Below are 16,010 nucleotides of genomic sequence, written 5' to 3'. Positions count from 1 at the left end.
ACCAGGGCTGAGAGCTGCAGATTTCCCGTCTCAGTTAGCACATCCCGCCTCTCCTCCGATCTGCTTTCTCTTTCCTTCACCGTTCTCTCTCCCACCGCATCAACCTCGCCTGGGAGAGACCTCAGCCGCCCAGGGAAACCAACGTGCCGGAGTCATGCTCACAGTTCAAGAGCCCATTCAACGCACGTGTTCTGGTTCACGGTTGCATTTTATGTGCATATGATTTGTACTGTGACAAATATGAACGGTCTTTTTGTATACAAAATGGAGAGTAACTCAAATCACCTGTAACTAAAAAAAAAATGATGGGGGCCCGCCCAGTGGCGTAGGAGTTGAGATCACGCACTCTGCTTCGGTGGCCCAGAGTTCAGGGGTTCAGATCCCGAGTGCAGACCTACACACCACTCATCAAGCCATGCTGTGGTGGTGTCCCATATACAAAATAGAGGAAGATTGGCACAGATGTTAGCTCAGGGACAATATTCCTCACCAAAAAAAATATAAATAAATAAATAAATAAATAAATAAATAAATAAATAAATAAATAAATAAATAAATAATACCAGAAAAGAAAAACCCTTGAGATTCTAAAGCTGGAGGAGGCCGAGTTAATGGTCAGCCATATTATGCTACTGGCACGTGGCAATCCATTTTGGCTGGCAAACCAAGAGAACTGCAGCCTTTTGTCAGAATTAGGCTTGAATGATGCTAATTACGAATGAGGGTCTTCAGGACACCTCCCTCTCACAATGTGCTGCTCCAGAGGGGCCTTCTTGTGCCATCAGCAGCTCAGATCTGCTGTTTCATCCTATTCGCCCTCGATAGTCTGAGAGTCCTTGTTCACGAGGAATGATTCAGGGATGATGTGTTGTTTTTGTTTTGCTTCATCTTTGCTCTTCTCCCTCTAGGTATTTGCCTCAGTAGAGGGGAGTATTGTCCCCTCTTTAGTTCTGGTCACAGAACAGTGGTGGCAGCAGGGAGACTCCCCTGTGTAATTTAAGTAACACAATAAAGGAGGTTACCCCCAATTTGGGGGTGGGGGTGGGGGTTCTGCATTCACCTCCTCAGTTATTAGAGACTCACATGGGGCTAGATCTCTTTGAAGGCCAAATGGAAGGAAGCACAGAACCATCAAACCCACACCAGCATCACAATGGCTATTCATGAGCTGAGGAAATGCAAGCCCTCTCCCAGGCCGGTGGGGCAGGGGAGGGGAAGGGGGCGGGGAAGGGGACGGAAGGGCAGGGGTGCCTCCAAACAGGAGTGACGGGTCTTTAGCAGAATCAGAACCAGCCAGGAACATTTCTAATGCATGTTCCACATTTTATGCCTTTCAAAGCATTTTCACATAAAATGTTTGCACGTCTGGTTCTTACCAACTGCACGAGGGAGGGGGCTAGGATCGAAGAAGCAAAAACAAGGAGTTGGTATTAATTGCTAACATTGTTGAATGCTTATCGTGTGCAGCCAAGGTACTAAGAACTTTGCTTATCAGATTTTAATCCTCAGGACTGTCTCATGAGGCAGACAGAGTACCTCAATTAGCCTTACTTTAGAGAGGAGGCAAGTATGACCTGAGTAACTAGTAGCTGACACTGCTAGCATCCAACCAGGTTCTCTGACACCAGAGCCCCAGCCCCTGACCACTGTTCCAAGCACCCCCACCCAGGTCACAGGCTGAGATGAGGCCCAGACCATGGACAGAGGTGCGTCAGGTTTTGAGGTTGAAGTCCAAGCCCCCCCACTTTGGATCCACTTCTCTACATTTGACTCCTCTTCCTGCACCCCACCACTCAGTCCCCAGTGGACTGACTCCCTGCTCCCTCCAGCCCCCGTCTCCCTTGCCCTCAGGTAACGGCTGGTCCACGCAGGGCACAGATCTGACACCTACATCTGGTCTGGATATTTCCTGACTCATGCTATAGACAAGCATCTCGTCCCAGCAACTTTGTCCTTGTGAAGACACACAGCCACATCAGACACTGTTGTAATGTAACAGTTGTAGCTACAGCAGCTGACATTAACTAACCACTATTTTCCAGGCACTACTCTAGGCACAAGATACGTATTAATTCATTTAATGTAGGTCCAGGGTGAGAGAGTTTGAAGCCAAGGACTGGCCCAAGTTCACAACCTTCCAAAGTCAGATCCCTCACACTGGCAGGCGAGGATGCAAGTAAAGAGAGGGAGCAGAAAGGGAGGGAAAATTCTGCTACAGAAAGAGTCAACCTAGGGCAACGTTGCAGTAGCACTAATGGTTGCCGCGCTCCAAGTCATGTCCTCCTTGGCTTTGACCTTCATTAACAGGAGCTCTGTGTAAGAGAACAAGGTGATTAGGTGCGCAGTGTATGAGTGTGTGTGCATACGAGTGCATGTATGTGCAGTGTGTGTGCACATGTGCATGTTTGCAGTGTGCATGTGTGTGCACGTGTGTGCAGTGTGCGCTCGCATGTGTGTGTGCGCATGTGTGTGTGCATGTGTGTGTGCTCATGTGTGTGTGTGTATGTGTGTGTGTGCATGTGTGCGCTTGTTTTGTTCTGCCACTCGACCTTGGGCAAGTCCTTAACGTCTTTAAGCTTAAACTAGGCATCTGCAAAATAGTAATAATAATAATAACAATAAATACTATGATAGATTGTTTACTGACCACCGATTCCTCCCACCCACTGTGTATGCCCCTTTGCAGTGTGACTGCAGCTCTTCCCGTCGAGAGGTGGAGTCTGTTTCTCCGCCTCCCAAATCCAGCCTGGCTTGTGACTGCGTTGATGGCAGAATGTGGCAGAAGCGATGTCCTGTGATTCCAGAGCCTAGGCCTCTGGAGACCTGGGGCTCCCACCTTGCCCTCCTGCAAAGCTTCCCTAAACCACCATGTAAGGAAGCCGGAGTAGCTCACCGGAGGACGGGAGCCTCCTGAGGGGAACCGAGACGCCCCAGCCTGCAGCCAACACTGACTGCTGGTCGTGCACTTGACTCGACCATGAATGTTCCCACGCAGCTGACCCTCCAGGCTGAATGCAGCGCCCCCTGAGCCCAGGTGGAACCAGTTGAGGAACCTCCCTCCCACCAAGAAATCGTGAGAAACAGGGAACTGTCGTTGTTTTAAACTACTGAGCTTTGGGGTGGTTTCTTACACCCCAAATGGACTCAAGAACCACCTCCCCGAGTGTATGAAAGTGCTTAGCACAGTTCCCGCACACAAGTCTTGGCTTCATTTTTACCCCCAGATTCTCCTCTTTGCAGACGCTGTAGAGCATCGCTTCCCGTTCCCTTCCTCCCAACTCAAAGGAACGCTGGACGGAAGGGAAGGCACAAGTATGCGCCACGTTTTCTTTGGAAGTGTTTGTGATGTCTCCACCCCACTCCTAGCCCCACGTTCCACACTAGCTCATCCCTTGATTGTGGATTTGGAACACTGGTCACTCAACAAATGTTAATTAGTGGTAATGACATAGCATTTCCAAGCTTAAAATCTTAGTGTTTCAGTTCTTATTCTTTCTTCTCTAGATTTCTATTTCAGGTCAAGTGTTCTAAATTCGACCTGGTAGCTACATACATTTGGAACCAAAAGAAATGACAGATAACGTAAGCGTGTCACTAGTTAAGATAGCAGGTAGGAACCAGCCACAGTTCCTGGATGAGCGGACGTGTGTGTGAGGGCTTCACGAGTGTGCACTCATTTCTGTACAGGGGAGAATGCTCAACGGGCTCGCACACGTCCTCGTCTTCTCTACACTCTTGGCAGACTGGTCATCCTGCACCCGATGATTTAAATGAGTGTGCAATACGTGACTGGAGTGAAGTGATAAAACCCCCAAGTTTCTTTAAAATGCTCATTTTAGGTGAAAATTGAAATCACTCTCTAACCTTCCATCTTGGCCCTCACTCTTACTTGGTTAACTCACATACTCTGTAAGCTCAGTTCAGATACTCTCTCCACAGAAGACCTTCTGGAAGCCCCCGCACCAGTCAGGAACCCCGTTCTTTCCACAAAGCCTGCGTGTGTCTGTTTCCCTCAGCCCCTCAGCGAATGGTCATTCACCTCCGTGTCCCACTGAAAAACAGCCATGGCACCTGTTATTTCTCAGATGCTTGCTGAGGACCAGGGCTGCAGCAGGCACAGTCCTCGCAGCAGCCCTCAGGGGAGGACCCACTTGACAGAGGAGGAAACCGAGGCTCACAGACCCTGAGCGACTCGCACAGTCACTCGCTAGGAAGAGGCCTTTGACCGCAAAGCCTGAGGTCGTCACCGCTCTGTTCTGATGCGAGTTAGGTCCTCAGGAGACGTTTGCTGAGCGCACAAATGTTTTCCAGTCACTAAATTGAACAGTGATCATTGCCTCCTTCCCTTGTTCTCTTACACTTCTGTGTGTGTGTGTGAAGGGGGGTGGGGAGTTGAAGGGTGAGTGAGAAATGAAATGGGGGGAATTAGAAGGGAGAAAAAGCAACTGGATAATTGGCCCCTGAATAAAACTATATATATTAGAAAACAAAACATACTAAACACTAGATACACACAGACTGCAAAACACTCAGGCAATAAAAAAGCATGGTTACTAACATGACCGGCTCACCTTGGCAGAGGGTGGGTCATTTCGGTCCTCTGCTACCCAAATGTCCACAGTTCCACCCATGTCAACACCACTCGGTGGACAGCTCACCGCACGCCCGCCCATTCTCTCGGGCCCTCTTGCTCCTCCCTCCCCCCTCGTCTGCCCTTCCTTTCTGTGAAACTGTATTAAGTAGTAAGCGTTATGTCCAGGTGCTGGAGACACAAGGCTGAATAAATACAGTCCCACAAGCCCACATTCAGGTTTCCCCGTCCTCTCCCGATAGCAGCCCGCCCCAAGTCGTGGCCCAACCTCCTGAGTCAGTCCCAGGTCCTCACAGACAGATGCCGTCTGATAAAGCAGACGACGGACACACGGGTTTTCCTTCTGCACAACTCCACACAGTTACACCGAACGGTTTCATTCCTCACGCTCTTCTAGGTGTCGAGATACAGTCCCCTCCGAAAGGGACAGGCATTTTTACCTCCCACGTGACTCAGCTTTACCTTCAGAGCATCTAACGACAGCTGTTTTAACTGTTACGAAGTTAACGCTCCTGCTGAACCGAGTAACCGTCTAGCGGGGGCCTTGACTACAGCAGAGGAGTCACAGAAGGCTGCGGTTTTAGAAACTGCCTTTGGAAAGGGCACAGCTCCTGCACACTCAGCTTCCCAGGATGTAGCTAACATTTTGCCGAGCTTTGAGAAAAAACTGGAACGTGACAATAGTTGGCGGCATAGTCATTCTGGTGCCCCACCTGGGAGCTCGGATAGACATTGCTGCGGATTCCACTTTAGAAAAAGGCTAAAAAACAAAACATAAAACCCGCTGTGTTTGCCATGAGCTGAGGCTGCAAACCCAGCTCCGAGCTGGACCACCGCAAGCTGGTGAGCCTGCAACAGAGCTGCGTCCCCGGAGAGCCCGCCCCTCTGGGAGCTCTCTACGTGTTTGTCTCACAACGGTCAAACCCGGGCAAAAATATTTTTTTTTTGCTAAAAGACAACTCTTTAGTGTTCAGACAGATATGTTTCTATTGCAGTTTTTATTCAGTGTGTTTCTTATATGACACAATTATATATATATAATTATATGTAAAATATATATATCAGTACAGAAAAAAATTAGGTATATAAATCTAAGCTCAGACGTAAGTGAATACTCTTATAAACTGATGGTAGAATGCAGTTTTGGCTGAGGTACCGTCAGTGAAAATGAGAAGGTGCTCCATCAAGAAGCGTTCGATTTCAAAAGTAAGTGGTAAGTCTGGCTGACTGGGTGGGTGGGCGGGCCCAGGAGTGGGGGGTTGACGGCGGCGCAGAGCCAGCTGGTGGCAGCATCCTTAAGTAACAGCTCTCCTTCCCCCATTTCCTGTCTTCCCTCCCCTCTTTCCAAGCCCAGAAACACCTGAAACCATAATGATCAAGCCAAGAGAGGTGGGTGAAAAGCTAGGTGGAGAGTGAGAGAATCTGGGCATGTTCTTTTCCCTATTTCAAGCCCAAACTGAATGGGTGATGGGAGAGGAGAAACTAACATTTAAATTGAATCTGCAGTTTGGGTTACTTCCTGAAATGGATGTTTTTGTTGATGGATCAAGAGTGAGTATTGAGTCTTAAAGTGATATAAAAGTGTCCAGAGAAGTCATGAGCCTTCCTAACTTCCACCCAGAGGAAGGAAGAACTAGGTCGCAGGGAAGATTTACAGTAAAGGAAAAGTGGAGATCAAAATAAAGTCCCATGGGTCGTCAATGTACTGGCTGTATTTGTTTTGTGATCAGTAATGAAGTCTGTGCTCACCAGCTGGGAACCACGTGCAGTATTAGATTCTGCACAGGGCGAAAGAAACCAGGGCGCTGAAATGGATGTCAAGTCATATGTGTGGTGCACGGCTTTTCCTTTCTGTAAATTACTTGGGTTGTTTATTAGGAAACAGCTCAACACTACCAAATGAAACCTTGGCTTTTTTGATTTCCTTTAATTACACTGTTATTGCCTAAAATGGAGGCCTAAAACCCTGAATGGAAAGCAAAACCAAAGAGATGAACACCTGAAACAGAAACGCTATGTGAGTGGATTCTGTGGCTGTGCCCTGGCTGCCCTCACCCCCTGATTCATCTGTCCTCTTGTGGGTGATGATGTGGAATTGGTGTGTGACCTAGCTTATGTTTAACTGCGTTCACAAATCAATGAGAGTGATTCCTGAATCTTCCATTGCTGTGACTCTTTCTCTTCTCTGATGAGCATAAATGATGGTGACACTGATTTCAATGTCTATTTCCAGCTTCAGGTTGTGTGTAAGACTAGGAACCCCAACTTTGGATCAGAAACATGGCCTGCCTACAGGAGCGCAGTTATGACACGGCGGCCTAATTGTCTTCACCTTGTAAAGAAGTAGAAACTAATTTCTGTCTCAAAGATTTTCTCCTTACACAGAATATATTCCTGTACAATTAGCAGCTGGGATGCAGAGCACCCAGTCACCCCCTCAGTAGCAACATTTCTAGCAAAGCAGGTCTCTGCAAGCGACGGGCTTTTTGAGACCTTCACGAAGTGGGCTGCACACTCCTTCTCTTACCTCTTCAGTGGAGCTGGAGAAGGGCCAAGCAGTCCAGGGCACCCAGGACGCCTCTGCAGTTCCAGCCACCTGCAGAGTGGGGTGCTGCCCCTGGCTGCTGTTCTGGCCATAGGTTTCTGTGGTACTTCTGGTGAAGGCCTCGGTGGTATTCCCCACGAGGTGTCCCGGGCTGTATGGAACGGCGTGGAAGGTAGTGGAGATCTGGAGGGGAGCCGTGTTTCTCGTGCTCCATAACGGAACTTCTGCTCCCAGGCCAGCTGAGGGAGAGAAAGGATAGTTGCTGAAGTTACTCTCGTGTTTTATGGATTCTTCACATAAAAGCAGTTTTACTTAGAAAAAGGAGACGTCTTTAGTAACGGGCATGTGGATAAGCTTTGTTATATGAAAAATCAAAGATACTTTGAGCGTGACATTGCTAATTTGCCATGTCCAATTCACCCATCCTTTATCCATCCATCAATTCTGTAGGGTGAAGTGAGGGTTGTGGAAAATGTGCTGTCAGAAAAAAACCCCAGCTCTGTATAGAGGGTGGACTTAAATTTACTCTGTGAACATCTAGGGAGTCACTGAATTGGCTTCAGGGGATCCACGAATCTCTAAAAACCTCATGTAAAATTCTGAATATACCTATACGTGTACTTTCCTTCCGTGGGGAACTTTCATCAGCTTCTCAAAGAGATCATTATACAAAATTCCAGGTTGAGAATCACTCTTGATGACTTGCCTAACTTCACCATGAAGATGGACATTTCCTTGGAACGTAATGACATTTGTTTTACTGCAGAGCAAACAGTTTCTGATCCTAATTGTGTGAATCCAAATCATGGATGGTTATTTTTTGTAAGCTCCTTATCTTCTGGAAAAACAGCGATTTAAAGTGGATTTAAAACTTATGAGCTGGTAGGATTAATTTATAGCTTTGCTTTGCAAGGCTGAATTGCTCATACTTAAAAAAAAAATTGGTTTGTGGATTAGGTTCACCCAGCCATACCACTAAACTGTGCTCTCCATCTCTGGGAAATCTTGCTAACATGCAAATTCTGGTTCAGTAGATTGTCAGAGTGGGCACTCCTAACAAGCTCTCAGGTGGTGCCAGTGCTGATGACAGTCTCTGGACCACACTGGTGTAATGAGGCCTAGAGAACAGGCGTATAATATAAAGAATTGGAAAGGGCTCTAAATTATGGGCTGAGGTCAGATGTTTAATGCTTCCATCAACTCCATAATGCATCCAAGTTGTCTGGGGTACAAAATCTTGCCCAATTACATAAGTATCACTTTGAAAAGTTTCTGGTTTAAAGACTGGCAGAAGAAAGATTTATTTTCACTACTCCTTTACTGGTTCATTGAAACAACTATTTATTAAGCAGCTACTATGTGCGAGGTGGAGTCCCCTGAAGAGGCTACTAATCATTGCATTTTTCCTGTTCTGGTCCACCTTACTGACCCCTGTTTTGAATCTCATCATTTCCATTCCTATTTCGACTGATGAACATATTTCATATGATAATGTATATAAAAAAAGGGAGGACAAGGCACGAAAAGACCAAAATAGAAAAGGTATTTTTAAAATTTAGCAAGATATAAATATCAGCAGTTCTCTTAATAAATAATCATGATCGTTATCAGCCTTTCCTTGAGATGTGGAGGATTATGTAAAGTACCCTGCATGTGGGGCTGCCAGATTTAGCAAATAAAAATAGATGATGCCCAGTTAAGTTAGAATTTCAAATAAACAACCAATAATTCAGTATATTTGGTATATCCCAAATATACAGTATTACAAAGATTAAACTATATATTATATTGTATGTTAGAAATATACTAAAACATTATCTGTCATTCATCTGAAATTGAAATGTAACTGAGTGCTGTTTGTAATAGGATGCTGGCAGCCCTACCTGTCCATCTGCTAGATCTGGGCTTTGATAGGTTTTTGGACGTTCCCCTAGTTTCTGTTTGTTTTGCTCCTTCTGCCATCGTGCCTGGCTTAGCCACTCTGCGCACAGACCAGGAGATTTATTTATCCCTGGGGTGTTTTCTGCATGGCAAACCCAACTGAACTATTAGTGATATTCCTTTACAACAAAGTCCAAGAAGCAGTCTTAACTCTGCAGTCTTAATTGAATTAGGTGCCTGAATGTTCCTTTAAGTCGACATGTGTCTGCTGCCGGGGTGTAAAAATTTCTGTATGTGGAGATTAGTATTTTGGTCATTTTGAGCCTAGCCAATGAGATGATTACCACCTATCACAATGTTAGCTCTCAGACCCTCAAAAAAAAAAAAAAAAAGATTTGATGATGGGGTTAGGACAAGGACGAGCTTCCAAACACCTGGCACGTAATTACATGTCTTACTTACCATGTCGTCCTTACTTACTCTTCTTCACTGAGGGGCAGTTGGTAAGTTCTCATCCTAAGAACTTTTTTTATTACTCAATTTACATAATTAATTCAATGGAAGAAATAGGACTCTCCCCAAAATTAGATAAATGATAAAAACACTCTTGAAATTTCTTCTGCAAATAACACAGCTCATTGCCCTGGCATGGAGCTGGGATAGCTTACAGACTCTTCTCTAATTGTCTTCAATTAACTTTCTGAAGGTATTTTTAAAACACCCCCAAACCAGACAAGTCCATTTTCCATTTTAGGTGGCCACTTTTTTTCCAAAAAAAGAAACTACAGAATATCCAAGTCTGGTACCCCTTCATTTTGTGTCTGTGTTGTTAACTTGTGCTATTTAAGCTTTAGTCTTAACATTCAGTTTCCAAACTTCGTGAATTTTAAAGCAGTGGTTTGCAAATGTTGGTAGGCATCAAAATCACCTCTGGAGCTTCTTAGAATATGGAAGACTTCGCCCTCTCCCCAGAAACTGTGATTCAGTAGATTTCATATGGACCCAGCACCTGCATGTCTAAGTTTTCAGGTGATTCTACCATATATGTAAATATATGGTTTTATCCAAATTCACAATGCGAGCACAAACTGAATTCCAGTCACCCTTATGTGGGTACTGATGGATTATAAAGTAGATGGGAAGAAGGAAAATCCACTATAGATATATATACGGTGGTCAAAATAAGTTCATCTTTTCATCTCCAGAACTCTTTGTTGAAACGGGTGCTATGAAATTACACTAAAAAGAGTAGCTCTTTGGATGTTTTGGTATCTGTAAATTCTTCTGATGTTCTTTAAAAAGGTATCAACATTTTATAGTTCATCAAAGAGCAAGATGTGTTTTGACAATTGCGAGGAAAAGTTCTTACACAATGGAACAATACGTTGACGCTATTTTTAAAAAACTTTATTGTGCCATTGCTGACACATTGTTTCCACGTGACACACAATTCCTCTTAGAACACAATTTAAGATAAGGTGGACCATCCTGGGTCCACCTAAAAAGTTTTAGCACTTAAGTTGCAAATAGCTTGCCCAAGATGATTTGCAGTGAGTGCACCATATCAAGACCATATTTTGAATACATCTTTTAAAAAGCAACATGTATTTTAGTTTATTAATTAGTCTATGATTGGCTCAGGTATAATCAATAATAGAAATGGAATTTTTGTATAATGATAATAAAGACAATACACAATTTCTTAGTTTCCCTCCTTTAAATTATACAAATAACTTTCAAGAATGTTGAAAACAGAATAACTTGAATAGAACTCACTTTGGAGATAGATAGAAAATTTTAACTATATTGGTACATTTAGGAAGATGTCAAATATGTTGTGCCTTTTAAAAATGGGGAGAATAATCCAGAAAAGAGTTCACAAATGAAATAGAAGATACTTCAGAAAAAGGATGATTTACATTTATGTATATGAATACGCTAAATATATTAAACAAGATTGGGCTACAATTAAGGTGAAGTGGAAGGGATGGGAATTATAATAGTCTAAATAATTATTAGAAATGGTAAAAAGAATTATTAACATTTCAGAAAATGTAAATAAAATAAAGGGTACATTAAAAAAATACATATCTAAAGTTTGAGAAAGTGAACAAGGAGGTGAAATGTTTGTGAAAAGAGACACCAAAGATAGAGAATTTGCAAGTGAGGGGAGACGTAAAAAATCAGAAGTCTTAATTAGATGTTAAAAAAAATTTTTACAGAACTTAAAAAAGATCCAAGATTAGAAATAAACTAAAATTAATAAATGGAAACTGATACCAAAACACAGCATAGTAAAACGTCAAAGAATAGCATGCTAAAACATTTAGAATAAAAAAATAAAGAAATACTTTCACTAGCTAGTTCTCGCTCAGCCGCTGAACTGTGAGTTGCCTGTGAAGATGTGCCCTGTTTATCTTAATGCCCGTGCTTTCTTTTGGGAGTTTACACACACACATACACACACACACAGGGAAAAGGATAAGGTTGTGGGGGAAGGAAACCAGGCTAGAGGAGGAGGAAGGGCAGCTTATAAGTTTGTGGCGACCAGGCTGTGGGACATATGCTGAACCAGAGGCCCCTCAAACGGAGTCTGGGAGAGTGGAAGTAGAAGAGGGTGAATAACCCGGTGTGTCCAGGCTGACTGGTTCCTTAGGCACAAGACGCCCACCACTCAGGGCCCATGATCTTTAGAGCCCACAAAACTATTTAACCTCTTTGCAAATACAAAAAAAACTTTCAGAGTTAAAGAAAATGTTTTTAAAGTTTTCACACATCAGGAAAAAATGAGAATTTTAGGGCCCATGAAAATCTATTGCATTATTTTACTTTTTTTTTTTTTAAATAGAGGAAGGGGCCTACAAAGACATACAGGCCCAGCCTGTGAGAGTCATACGTGGCCCTGGATGCGCCCTGATAAGCTCACTGACATGTCACTGGCTGAAAACGGTGGGGGGCTCTGGGTACTTGCCAGACTGTTTTCAGTAATCATATAAATCATGTATCAATAATCAATGATCATACGACTTTCAATGATCATATAAACAAACTGTCAATTGCAGAGCCCATGTTGTTATAATGAAGCAAGGAGAAAACAAACCCTAAAATGGCTGTGACAGCCAATTTGCTCAAAGTAGGGTCTGTGTATACAAAAGACACTTTGTGTTGTTTTGTTTTTTCCTCTCAAGTCTCTGTATTTACAAGCATTCCTAAAAATCACTAAAGGAAATAACTTCCACTAAAACTCTTTCTCCCAAGAGTATACAGTATATGATTGTTTATCTCTTACAGTGCTTGTGCCTTTTATTCCCTCACTGAAATTGCTACAATCAAGCAATTACTTTAACCAGCGCCTATATCCAGCCTGCCAACAATATGGTTTACTTCAGCAACAAAATCTCCTTTAGTGATTTCACTAGCCCAGCCATGCTGAAATTTTGTCTGCAAAAACGTGCCTGTCCTCAGATAAACATGAGATCTGAATGAATGAATCTGTAGCAGATGCTGCATAAACCTTGACTGGCTGGCTGACATGTACAATGTTACTCTCCATACAACGTGAAACATCATCCTGCTGTTTTTACTTGTAGGGAGACTTGGTACCTCTTGGAAAAGGTAACCAAAGGATGGGTAGAATTCTGCACCCTTCATCTGGAAGTGCTAGGACCAAATGGACATTGTCTATCTGCCAACAGATTTGTGTTGATCTTGTTGAAGCCAGTTTCAGGTTCAGAATATTTTAGTTTCCCCCTCTCAAAGATTATTTGCTTAGACATGCTTGCAAATCAGTAATGTCCTTGAGTAAATTTCTCTGTTTCTCATATAGAAAAGGGAGCCAAGGAATGAGTTATTTTCCATATCCTGTAGGTCCAAATAACTTCAGTAATTGGGCCACTGTAACCTTTGTTGTCTGCTTGTGTATTATTTCCTATTGGAAAAGATGCAACTGTAACTTTCGATGGTTTGGTGGGTTTAAAATTGTGCTTGGTTTGGATAGAAGAGAAAAGCAGTAGCCATGATATCAACAGTGGCATTCCTCAAAGTTGTCCTCACCTTTCCTTTATTGTTCTTTACAATTCTGATATTCAACACCTTCTAGAGGTGGAAATATCTGCTGATTCAATCAGCATTTGTTGACCATGGGGACCGAGGTTACCTTTAAAGAAGATAAAGACTTCTAAGGTCTGATCCCTGTTTTGAATAAGCTTGTAGTACAGTAATTTAGTTTTTTCTAACTCTTTTCCCTCTGCATCTCCTGTATTATCGAAAGATTTGCTCCTGGGGAAATGACTTTTTCAATTTAATTTCAAGTGAACTTTTCTGGAAATGTGCACATACGCCCAAAAGTGTAGGTCAATACAATTTCCCTTTGGCTTGTGAGGTTTATGCTATGCAGGTAGCCCTCCACTCATGAGTGTTATGTTTCAAGAGTTTGTAAATTAGAGGTTTGGACCTCAGAATGCATTCTTACTCCTAAGTAACACTCCTGTAGTAGTAATCCTAAGGTAGTAATCCTTTCAAAAAAACGTCAAATGTGTTGTAACACTATTGAATAGAACAAAATTTGTTTTTTTTCCTTATTCTTACTGCATTATTGATGACTGCCTTGTGTGAATTTATGGAATGAGACTGAGCAATTATGTACATGGGATTTCTAAAAATTATACTCTTGATACAGTGACTCTGGAGGTGTAGCTTTACAACTATAGCTATAATACCAAAATATATGGAGGAAAATCGAGAAATTCTGTCAGTCACCTGTTTGTTTTATTGACACATGGCTAAGGGACGACATTTGGATGTTTCCAAATATCTGGACAGCTGGCACTTGGTTGACAAGAGAATATATGGGGAGAAAGAAATTTTTCAGTTTTTATCCAGATATGTTGGCATTTTGGAAAAAATGCTTTTATTGTCACTCTTATAACTCAGAATAATAGCTATAAGGCTCTAATTTTTAAAAATTGATTTTAAAAGGTTGATTTTTTTTAAAGAATCTGTCTATCAGTGCACTCTTCTTTTGCCCATAATGAAGGCATGCAGTGTCCTCTTTAAGAGTAAACTTGAAATTCAGAGGAAATGGTAAAAATCTCAATCCCATCTTTTCTTTAATTTGGTAATTTGTTATGTACAGGTGATCCTAGTTCTACGCAATCTATATGTTCTATTTAATTAGGTTCCTACTAATTAGGTCCCATTGAATTCTACTCTATTATTCTGTTTATCCTATTAAATGGTTGTTTTAAAGAAATATAAACTATATAATAATCCAAAAAGGCAAGCCAATTTTACATTCTTCTCTAAAGAAAGCCACTGCAGTAGGAGGGATACTGGAGGAGATCTGACTCTGGTAGGGTCCTTCTCTCAAAACACTTCACACTACTTTTTTATTGAATTTTAATCCACTTTGGAAGCCTACTCAATTCACTCTGTTATAGAGGGACTCTGAGGAAGAGAAAGGAAGAATAAAGGTAGCTTAGTGGGAGTGGAGCACAGCTAAACTATGGACACATCCAGGGGGCACTCCGAGGACTGTGTAAAGAAATATGCCATTGGAAAATTGTCCTTAAAAATTTTTTTTAAACACAGTTGCTTTTAAACACAGTATGTGACACATTGGCAAAACTGCATATTGGAGGAAGGGGTACTTTTTTCTATTTACACTCTATCATAATGAACTATTTACATATCTGGCTTGCCCATTACCCTAAGGAGCAAGACTTGGATAGTGACTCTCAACCTTGGCTGCACATTAGAATCACCTTGGAAGCATTTAGAAAATACAGTTCCCGATTTAACTGGCCTAGAGGATGAAGCCTGGACATTAGTCTTGTTTCAAAGCTTCCACTGTGATTCTGTGTCAAGCTTGGTCTGAGGATCACAGTGGTACTTGAAGCACAGCTCTGGCACATGGCAGGTACAGAGAAACACTACTTAGACACTTGGACGACATCACGAATGTTTCCCTGTGAAACAAATATGAAACATATAGTCCCTCTTTTGACCTTCACAGGTACGCTAGCTTTTACTGAAGAACTTCATAAAAAAATTCACATCCCATGGATGAACACCATACATATTTGTGCTGCTTTAGATGATAGTATTTAGTTATCAACTCTTTAAAAGGGGCTTTTGGAATTATTCATCTGAATGCAATTTAATTTTTCACAATGGATTCTCTAGGAAATCAGCGAGAGTTCATGCTATGGGTCAACTAACATCATTCTGTATCTTTAATCAATGGTAAGTTTGAGATGGAGCAGAAAAATGTGTCTTAGCTTATAAATGTGTTAAAGCAAAAGTATGTTATACCTTTGAGTATTCAAAGCATATTCAACGTAAGATTTTTTTGTACCACAATTTTGCAAATTTTAACTCTGTGTTTTCTAGAGGTCCATTTTTTTTCCCAACACACATTATGGGGCATGTTTTGGGTATGGCACATTCAGTGGTTAACTGTAAATGGTCTATTCCATCCATTTTACTTTTGAAGTGATGTCCATTATTGGACATGTTTTGTATGAGGGTCAAAGGAGATAGTTTTTCCATGAATTGTTTTCTATCTTGAATAACTCTACACTGAATCCATATCTGATTTTTTAAAGTTCCAATGAAAGAGCATCCTAAGTAAGGTTTGATTGGGAGCTGCAGAGGAACTTCACTTCTTGTGCATCGTGGTCCAACGAGAGTATTCATGATGTTTCTATGTTGTTTAGGACAGGCCTCGCTAGATGAGCTCCAAGAAAGGAAATGTACAAATTGGTGCTATGTGCTGTATGTTCTCTGATAAAGTTGAATTTTCTAATTGACTTTTTATTTTTATCTTATTCTCTTAGTCAGAAGTCTTATAAGAACAGGGACTATAACGCTCAACTTCTATTGTAGAAGAACCCGCTGCATTCAAGCGCATCAAATTAAATCCTTGGTTAATTTATGAAACGAATGAATGACAGAAAACTGTCCGAAGATCAGCATGGTGGAAAGACTCATATA

The 16,010-nt window shown here is 42.1% G+C and overlaps 1 protein-coding gene across 1 annotated transcript in view; it reads right to left on the bottom strand.

Annotated features, from left to right (window-relative positions):
* PTPRB (protein tyrosine phosphatase receptor type B) overlaps nucleotides 1-16,010 on the bottom strand; it is a 108,246-nt gene that overhangs the window by 89,314 nt on the left and 2,922 nt on the right. The window contains exon 3 of the mRNA XM_014786721.2: nucleotides 7,119-7,375. Within this exon, the coding sequence (XP_014642207.1) occupies nucleotides 7,119-7,375 (257 nt within the window). The remainder of the gene's footprint in view (nucleotides 1-7,118; nucleotides 7,376-16,010) is intronic.

This window comes from Ceratotherium simum, chromosome 17, assembly GCF_057802395.1.
Source record: "Ceratotherium simum simum isolate JZ-2026a chromosome 17, ASM5780239v1, whole genome shotgun sequence".
Classification (NCBI taxonomy): domain Eukaryota; kingdom Metazoa; phylum Chordata; class Mammalia; order Perissodactyla; family Rhinocerotidae; genus Ceratotherium; species Ceratotherium simum.
This window is presented reverse-complemented; position numbering and strand designations above follow the sequence as displayed.